Source organism: Oratosquilla oratoria, chromosome 9 (genome assembly GCF_046742065.1).
Source record: "Oratosquilla oratoria isolate Oo_2021 chromosome 9, ASM4674206v1, whole genome shotgun sequence".
Taxonomy (NCBI): Eukaryota; Metazoa; Arthropoda; class Malacostraca; order Stomatopoda; family Squillidae; genus Oratosquilla; species Oratosquilla oratoria.
In genome coordinates this window covers 57,226,908-57,236,907 of record NC_134785.1, presented here as the reverse complement: position 1 = coordinate 57,236,907, position 10,000 = coordinate 57,226,908, and the positions used below count along the sequence as shown (strand labels likewise).

At 40.1% G+C, this 10,000-nt stretch overlaps 1 protein-coding gene across 1 annotated transcript in view; it reads right to left on the bottom strand.

Moving 5' to 3' along the window:
• The window catches only part of LOC143028444 (beta-1,4-glucuronyltransferase 1-like), a 115,150-nt gene that overhangs the window by 28,003 nt on the left and 77,147 nt on the right, over positions 1 to 10,000 (bottom strand). The window contains exon 2 of the mRNA XM_076190549.1: positions 474 to 1,769. Within this exon, the coding sequence (XP_076046664.1) occupies positions 474 to 1,766 (1,293 nt within the window). The 5' untranslated portion in view covers positions 1,767 to 1,769. The remainder of the gene's footprint in view (positions 1 to 473; positions 1,770 to 10,000) is intronic.

The window sequence follows — 10,000 nt, the reverse complement described above, 5'->3', positions numbered from 1 at the left end:
CAAAACAAATGGAAATCCGTAGATCGAGTGAAAATTACAGGAACTGGAGCCAGGGACAGTGGAGATTAAAGGAAATTTAGGCAACAATGGGAAAATGTCGGGAAAACAAGATAACTATAAGATTTATATATATAGTGGGGAAAGATATATATGATAAAGAACTTTTAGGAGGAGATAGATACGAAAAAAGACGGTAGGTAAGGAGGAATCTACTGCAGAAATTATAAAGAAGTAGTCAGGCACAACATTGCTGTGCGCATTAAGCACAAACGATGGCGGAAAAGGTGGGAAACACGTGAGCGATGACGGAAAGAAGGAGGTAGCAAACTAGAAATCGCTACCTCAAAAAAATACAATTAATCGCAACCTAAAAAAAATACAATAAAAAGAAGAACAACCACTAAAAAATACCCGCCCCCCCCCAAAAAAAAAGAAAAGGAAAGAAAATGTCAACCCACATATTATCAACTGACCTGCGTCATTTTATCCGAGCGTCCTTCCCAGGTGAGTCTCTCTTCGTAGAGTGGATCCCTGTTGGTCCCAACATAAATGGGCTCCCAGCGGTGGAAGGGCGGGTGCCGCTTGGCCACGGTTCGAACCCTGACACCTCCATTCGTACCCATGCCTCCTCCTGGACCTCCTACCGGAATATCTCCGGCTTTCCGTCGACGGAACCCTGCCTCCAGCCACTCGCGTGCACCGGGGACCATGTGACACTGGGAGCAGACGAACTTGTGGAAGGGTATGGCCAGACCCTTCTGGAGCATCCTGACGAGGGAGGCCTTGGTCGCAGGCGCCCTTAGCCCGGCCTTGACCTCGAAGATGGGGAGGACGTAGACACGTGACTGTGGGTGAGCCGACGGGGACGCGTCTCGGGATCGGAGCATGGCCATGAAATGAGGGATAAAGTACTGCGACGGGTACAACTCCACGTCGCTGGCGAGGACGAAGTAAGTGGCGGCCGAGGTCCTGGCCAGGTTCCGGGCCACGTTCACCGGGTAGGTGAGGTTGTTTGTGGCCTTGTACGTGGGCGAGCCAGGGGCAAAGGGAAGTGGACCTTTGCAGGAGGAGGGCATCGAGGACACGAGATGCGAGGGAGGAACCTTGGCGGGCATGTGGTCCGCCGGGAAGAACACGTGGAAGGTCACGTGGGTCGCCACCAGAGGACGGCAGGTCCTGAGGAAGGCGATGGTCTTTAGGGTGGCGTTGAAGTCGCTCCCAGGAGCGTAGAGGGCTGCGCTAATGGGGCCCCGCCAGCGCTCCACCAGAGGGACGAGGTTGTCCAGAAAGGTGAAGTCGCCATGGGTAGTGTAGGTCACCGATTCGTTACAAAGGGGTTGAGTGTCTGCGGGGACGTAATTATACAGGACCCAATACTCCCCGTGAAGGCCGGCTCTCGGCTTGAGGGCAGGCGTCGCGCACTTGTGCAGATCCGGATAGACCTTCTCCTGGAGAGAGGGGACCGCGGGTGGTGGGGCAGGAGGCGGCTGCTGGAAGGCTGACGACGAGGACGACGGGGCGGCACCACCGGCTCCCACGGAACCCGACCCACCGGATGGGGAGTCTGTGTCCGCGTAGTCTGGGGCTGTGGAGGAGTTTGGGGCGGTGAGGTTGTCCGGGGAGTTGGCACCGGAGGCACGGAGAGAGGCGGGGAACACGTAAGTGGCCGAGGGTGGCTGGACCACGTGTTGTGCCAGGTAGACCAAGAAGACGGCGTTGAGCACCAGACTTCCCCGCACCAGCACACTGCGTCGCGCGCCCACCATCGCCTGTGGACAAAAAATTAAAGGTAAGGTCAAGTAACTCCCGTTTTTTCTCTTCTCCCCCTTCTCTATCTCTCTTTCTCTCTCTCTCCCTCCTTCTCTCTCTCTCTCTCGATATATATATATATATATATATATATATATATATAGATATATATATAGATATACATATATATATGTGTGTGTGTGAGTGTGTGTGTGTGTGTGTGTGTGTGTGTGTGTGTGTGTGTGTATGTGTGTGTGTATGTGTGTGTGTGTGTGTGTGTGGTGTGTGTGTGTGTGTACATCATATATATATTTATATATATATATATATATATATATATATATATATATATATATATGTATATATATATATACAGTATATATACATACATACATACATACATGCTGGGACATTGTGATAAGTTGATGAAGGTGGAAAAAGAAGTCACGAGTCTAGTTCAGAGTTTTTGAGTTTATTCCTGACCGTTTTCGATCTGTATGTATGTATGTATGTATGTATGTATGTATGTATGTATGTATGTATGTATGTATGTATGTATGTATGTATGTATTTATGTATGTATGTGTATATGTATGTATGTATGTATGTATGTATGTATGTATGTATGTATGTATGTACTGTATGCATGTGTATTTGTATGTAACCCTGTATGTATGTATGTATGTGTATGGATATGTATGTATGTATGTATGTATGTATGTATGTATGTATGTATGTGTGCTTCTATGTATGTATGTATGTATGTATGTATGTATGTATGTATGTATGTATGTATGTATGTATGTATGTATGTATGTATGTATGTATGTATGTATGTATATATGTATGTATGTATGTATGTATGTATGTATGTATGTATGTATGTATGTATGTATGTATGTATGTATGTATGTATGTATGATGGTATAGTACAGTACGTTGTAGCATCGTACAAATATTGTTGTGTTGTATACTTACGTATTGCTCAATTAGGAATTATATATTTCCCCCATTGTATAATTAATTGTCATAGGTTTTGTTGGACATTAATTTCATTATAGATTACATCATTTATTTACAATATTTGGTAATGGACCCCTTAATTTCGTCTCCACAATTCCCATTATGTCTTTTTTTTCTTCTAACAGGTAATCATTTAGTTCACCCAATCCTAAGATTAATCTATGTTAGTGTACGTCGCTTTTTTTTTTCCATCCCGTTTTCTGTTCCTTTCATTTCGATTACCTTGGTGTACCATTTTCTCAGCCTCATATCTAAGACTCTCCAATAGAACTCCTTGCTTTTGGTCTCCATTCTTTCCGCGTTGTTGTTTTATTTATTTTCTTAGCTTCATTTCTTAGTGTCTTCTCTCTTTTTCTCTCCTCAACATTCATTTCTCTTTTTATCCATATATTGTTGTAATGTTCACTCTTTGCTAACTTATCTGATTTTGCCAGTATGTCTTCTGCTACCATTTGTGATCTTAGTTTTATCTTTAGGGGTCGATTTCTTTCTTTAGAATATTGTCCCATCCTATATACTTCTTCTATTTCTTTTTCTACTTCTTGGTCATCGTCATGTACTTTTTTTTAGAATTGGTTTTGCGATTACTTTTTCTGCCTTTTCTCTCAAGTACCTAATCAAACCATGTTTCCCTTAATCTACATACTACAATACACCTTTTTTTATCCACTGTATCTCTGATCCAATTTGCTTTTTTCTTTGATTATTTGAATAATTGTGCCCTTTGCATTTTCATGCATCTGTTCTTGTACTTTTTCTTAAAAACTATCGTTTCGTTTTCTCTGTTTTTATTTTACTTTCTTAATCTGTAAATTTTCCTCGCCTAAGTTTTCTTCAATTCTTTCAGACATTGCCTGTTTTTTTTTTTTTTACCTCTTTTTTAAATTCTCACTTTTGTTTGTATCATTGTTTTCCATCTTTTCATTTTCACATTTAACCTCAATCATTTTTTTATTCATTTAATTCGTTATTTGTTTCGGAATTCTTCTTTTTTTAGTTCACATACCTCTCAATTTACTTCAAAATAGTCTTTCCTTAAAATCAGAATATCTTTCCTTAATTTCATGAATTCTCTCTCCCACGAATTTCTATCAAAATTCATCTCCCTTTCCATGTCCATGATTCGACTTAAATGTCTTTTTTCGTACTTACCAAAGCCATAAAATAGGTCATCTCCATACAATCTACCAATCCCTCTTGTGATTTCAAAGCCTCTATTTACATTTAGTTTCGGTATAGCACCTCCAGAGGGCTCTGCGTTTATGTCGACATTTGAATCAAACTCGTCGCCGTTTTCTTCTGATCCGCCTTGGTTCCCTTGCATTTTCTCACGATAGACACGTTGAACACTAAACAGAGATCCTTTTAAGCAACCTCAAGTGCTCCCCTTTCCACTTAACACAACCCAGGCCTCTTGCTCTCCTTGCACTGTTGAGAATTTTCGTCTTATTCGGCAGCCTACGGAAATCTAGTTGACAGCTGTTGACAGCTCGGGGGTTCGTTCATGTGTGTGTGTTTGTGTGTGTGTGTGTGTGTGTGTGTGTGTGTGTGTGTGTGTGTGTGTGTGTGTGTGTGTGTGTGTGTGTGTGTGTGTGTGTGTGTGTGTGTATGTGTGCGTGCGTGTGTGTGTGTGCGTGAGTGTTTATGTTTTTTCTCTTATATTCTTCTTTCAATTTTTGGTTGACATTTCTCTTTTTTTTCACTTTGTCCTGAACATTTTTTTTTTCCATATCATCTCCACCTCTTTATCTCCCTTTTTTCCTTATTTTCTTTTTCCAATTTCCTTCTCTTTTCCTATTCTATTTCATACTGTTTTCTCGTCTTCCTCTTTTTTACATTTCTTTCCTTTTTCATTTCTACTTTTATTTACAGTTCCCTTGTTTCTTTTTTCTTATAATTTATTTTTCATATGTTTCATGGATTGAATTAAATAACAAAAATAATAATGATATATGATGTGAGTGTAACTTCACAAAACTTGATAATGCGTTTACCTCTTATTTGACTAGGGAAGATGATGATAATAATAATGATCATAATAATAATAATAATAATAATAATAATGATAATAATAATGATAATAATAATAATAATGATAATAATAATAATAATAATAATAATAATAATAATAATAATAATAATAATAATAATAATAATAATAATAATAATAATAATAATAATAATAATAATAATAATAATAATAATAATAATAATAACAATAATAATGATAATAACAATGATAATGATAATGATAAAAATATAATAATAATAATAATAGTAATAATAATAATAATAATAATAATAATAATAATAATAATAATAATAATAATAATAATAATAATAATAATAATAATGATAATAATAATAATGATAATTATGATGGTGATGATAATAATGATAATAATAATAATGATAATGATAATCAATTTATTTGGCATTGAATCAATATATATGAAGTGCAGATAATGAAAACAAACAGTTCTAAATAACAATTACAATTGCCGAGGATAACACAAAAAAGCATGTGAGCTTATTTCCATTGTGGTCCTCATATTTCCATTGTGGTCCTCATATTTCCATAGAAATAGAAAGAGTGAGGGCCTCTGGCCAATCCTCTTTGCCAATTACCGGATGGACTCGACTAGGTTACTGTCCGGAGATCTTCGTTAAAGGAAATCCGAATGTCATCTCTCTCCAGGACGCGAGCCTCGTTTGAGGTTTAGATGAAAAAGTTAGTTCGAGTTTCCCTTGTGAGATAGTCGTCGACAGTTCCGTCGGCGTCGTCTTTGTCGTTGTCCCTTTCTTTGTCGTTATCGTGGTCATCGTCGTTTTCGTCGTCATGATTATTGTCGTCATCGTCATTCCTTTCGTCGTTTGAATCCTGGTCTTATTCGTTTTCGTTTATTCTTCGTTTTCGTTCCTATCGTCGTCATTAGTGTTTAAGTCGTTGTCGATAACGTTGTTGTCGCTTACGTAATCGACATTTTTTTGTTGAAATTCTGTTGTTAAACTGTAGTTGACATATTATTGTCGACATTGTCATTGTCTACATCAATATTGTTGATATTACTGTTATCGACATTACTCTTGCCGACACTGTTGTCGACATTATCTTTGTCGACATAATTACCAATTACCGTCGTTTTCATTAAAAGTAGCTCACTCTCTCGCTCTTTCGCTCTGAAACAAAGACGAAAGGATATGGAAGAGAGGGAGGAAGGGAGGGAGGAGGAGGAGACAGCGAGGCCGGAATAATTTGGTGGAATGGTTTATTAACAGTTACACGAAAACGTGTGCAATACACGCACACACACACACACACACATAAACACACACACACACGCACACATACACTCACACGCGCGTGCATCTCTCCGTTCGTGATACAAAGGCACATTGAATTTCATCAGGAGACTGATGACGTCATTGAGTACGACCTCCTCCTCCTCCTCCTCTTTCTCTTCCTCCTCCTCCTCCTCCTTGTCCTACTCTTTCAGCCGCTTTCCTATGTCTCACCACCACCTCTGCCTGAAGGCACGATTGCCACGTTTCTTGTTTTCGTTTCCTCTTTATCGATAAATTATATTCTAAACATCTTTATTATATATACATGAGAGGCAACTGCTTACAGAAGAAAGTGACAGTTATACGATACGGTAAAGGGAATTAGATATGGATCTGGATCCAGAAATCCCGTCCGTTGTAGATTGCAACGACGTAACTAAAGATGATGTAACCTGCAACAGTTAATGTAACTTTCGACGTTGCAGCCTGCGACGACTGTGGAACTATGAGACGAGGTTGAGAACTACCACGTTGCGACAACTTACAACCTTCCAACACGCTACAGCATATTGACGACGTTGAACTCTGAGAAGAAAAAAATTCATCCTAGCAGGTAGTTATTGTTTTGAGGAGCTAGTTACAACAACAACAACCCTTCGGCGTCTGTCTCCAAGGTGACAACCATCATAAACAAAGGTCCAATTTGACGAAGAAATTGAATTTTCAACGTACTTGTGACATCATAAATAGGACGTGTCCGAAAGTGTCTTCTGAATGTAAACTTTATCTTATTCAAGAAGTCAGTCGGAAATTAGTCTTTACAGGATCCCTAACGAGAACCAAAATCGATCAAAGAAAATATGTAACATCGACCAATAACTTGACGTCAGAGATGTCGCTGTAGAATATTAAATACCCCTGGCTGTGATGTCATAGATTAGAAATGTCAATCAAACACGAATATTACACCGACGACACGATGTTAAACGTTTTTTTTACGGTGTCGTTATAGATTAGACCAGCAAGTCAAACACCACGACTACATCGACGTCACAAACCAGTTCAAACCAGTTCAAGCTCCGTAGTCATGTCATGATACCCCATACAACTCAGAACAGCCAATCAAACTCAAGCTCCACAACACCGACATAACTTCAGCGACATGACGTCATGTAGTTAGGCGTGATGTCACAGACCAACAGAGCCAATCAAACACAAGCCCCTTGATAGCGGGATGACGTCGATCGTCCTCGGGTATGACGTCACAGACCAGCAGAGCCAATCAGACGCCAGACCCTTGGTAGCGGCATGACGTCGATCATACTTGGGTGTGACGTCACGGACAGGCACAGCCAATCAGGCACAAGAATGACATGACGTCGAAAGTGTCTTGGCGTGACGCAGTCGACTAGTTCAGTCAATCCAATATCGCCAGTGCTCAGCAACATACAAGTTTCATCGAGAATAGTTGAGGAAGTATAGACAGTCATCCTAACTCCTCTCTCCCTACCCTCATTCCTCTTCCTCTTTTCCCCTCCTCTTCTTCCCCTCCTTCAGTTACCTTCCCTCCCCTCTCTCCTTCCTTTCCTTCTCCTTCCTCTCCTTCCTGTTTTTCCTTCCCTCCCTTTCTCTCCTTCCTTTTTCTTCTCCTTCCTCTCCTTCTTCTCCCTGCACTCCTTCCTTCCCCTTCTCGAACTCACAAACTCGATCTCGTATGCCTCGCAGTCCACCAGATGCAGACCAATGACCCTTGGGAGAATCAGAAGTGTCGTCAGCACAATCATCAGCCGAGAATTTGAGCCCACCATCCAAAGATTTGGTGAGTGAAGGCATATTGACCTTGCTTCTATCTCAGCCCATAATTCTGGAGTTCCTCTTTACTTGAATGGAATAATCTAGAACAGCGTTTCCCAACCTGGGCTGCTGAAATAGATTATAGGAAGTGCTGGGAAGTGAGTGACACAAAAATCACATTGATATATGTATCATTGATTATCTACTTGCGCATATTTGACTTTTTACCGTGATGTTTTATTTTTCTAGGATGTTCTTATTTCTTCTACAAACAATATTGTCAATTTGTTTCAGTTCTAAGGAATCAAGAAAATAAATCATCAAGCAGTACACTTCAATTTCTTTTATCCTTCTAATAACAAGATAGGGGGCAGTTGCGGACTTTGAAGTTAACAACGAAAAACAAATTCCTAGGAACGGTGCATCTAAGGTCAACAGCCTAGGCTACAGAGCTTTAGGAACATATCTAAGGAATATACTAGGAGTATTTATGTTTACTTATTCTTTGATTATGCTAGTATTTTTATAGAGAGATGATTTTGTTGAAATGTGATTTGGAAGTTTTCGTAAGGTGTCAAGATGATTCTGGCCAACTATCCTTGTCATTATTGTCTTGGGTAGTATATTTAGGTGATTTTTTCCCAGTTTTCAAAGAACTTCATGCTCTAAGACATGATTTTACGCACTAGAACGAGAAAACGGGGCCAAAATCCTAAGCATCAGATCCACAGCGACCTCAAAAGTCTATACTAGATTGAGTTATCTGGTGTTTAACAATATTTTTTCTCTCCAAATCCTTACACACATGCCTTGCACCTTTTTCTTCTTCACGATACTGCCCTCAAAACACATACTTTTCCAACAATTTTTATGGTAACTTTTTATTCACTTTATCATACACTTTCGCAAATTCTGCGGACATCATATTAAGCTCCCTCTCCCTTTCTTTTTTCTGAAATTTCTTTTTTTTTCTGGTATAAACGCTTGATCCACAAATCCTTTTACCGTTTCAAACCCGTCTTTTATTCTATTCATTAACATATACAAGTTTCCTGAAGATTTGTATCAGTAAGAAAAGGGTATAGGGTTATCACACATGATCTCCATGAGTTGGTAGACATGACTGGAAGATTTGGCAGCAGCCTTGGGCTTTTGTAGTGGTTCGAGAGACACTGATGACTATAAATGCGTCGGGCAAACCCATAAAAATGGCCACTTGGGAGGAGAGAGGATGGAAGAGGAAGGACTAAGAGTAAGTTCGACTTCATTTCCTTCGGCAGAACGTGCCCGAAATTCGCTCTATGCTCTTCCCACTTCTGAAGACGAATTCATGCAAGAACATCAAATTAACCACTTCACTTAGCTGGTAAAGGTTTCAAAGGTGACATTGGACACGTGTGACACCATCCGGGTAGTCACATCTTGTCCCACTTGAAGACAAGGCGAGTATAATGTTGATACTCGAGACGAAAGGAGTTTCAGTCCATCGAAAACCTTCGTGTGCCCGCGTACCTGATCAAAAAAAAATTATGCTAGACAAAACGAAACACGTAAGGAGTATCGTCGTCGGCTCAGAAGGGTACAGAACTTACTCACCAAGAGATCACCGACATCATGGCGTTACTCACTGACATCCAATCGGTTTGTGTCGGGACATGCGACGTCATAAATCAGCTTGCCAGTCCATGTGAGTGGCACAGAGCAGCTGGTGCGTGATAATCAGTACCGGATCAGTTGCGGTGAGTTGTGTAACCGGTATACGTGTATCCTTGAATTTTGGCGCCATTTGTTTGATGACACCATATATTTTATGACATCACAAGTTTGATTGATTCATAGATTCCATGATGCCATATATTTGGTGATGTTATGCTTGGTGACGTCATATGGTTGGTGACATCAAAGTTACGTTGATGAAGTCTCGATAGCTTCTGCGTGATGTCAAGACATCACACACGAATCTCATCTTTGCTTTCGGACACACCCCGACCCCTTCCAATACGACGTTACACTTATGACGTCAAGTTTTACTTTAATTTCAAATCCTACTCATTTCTAATAACGGACAAACTTCGGGATATAACAGATCTTCGGTTATAACGGATCTGTCCGGTATTAACGACAGACCCCTGACCCCATATCGTCCGTT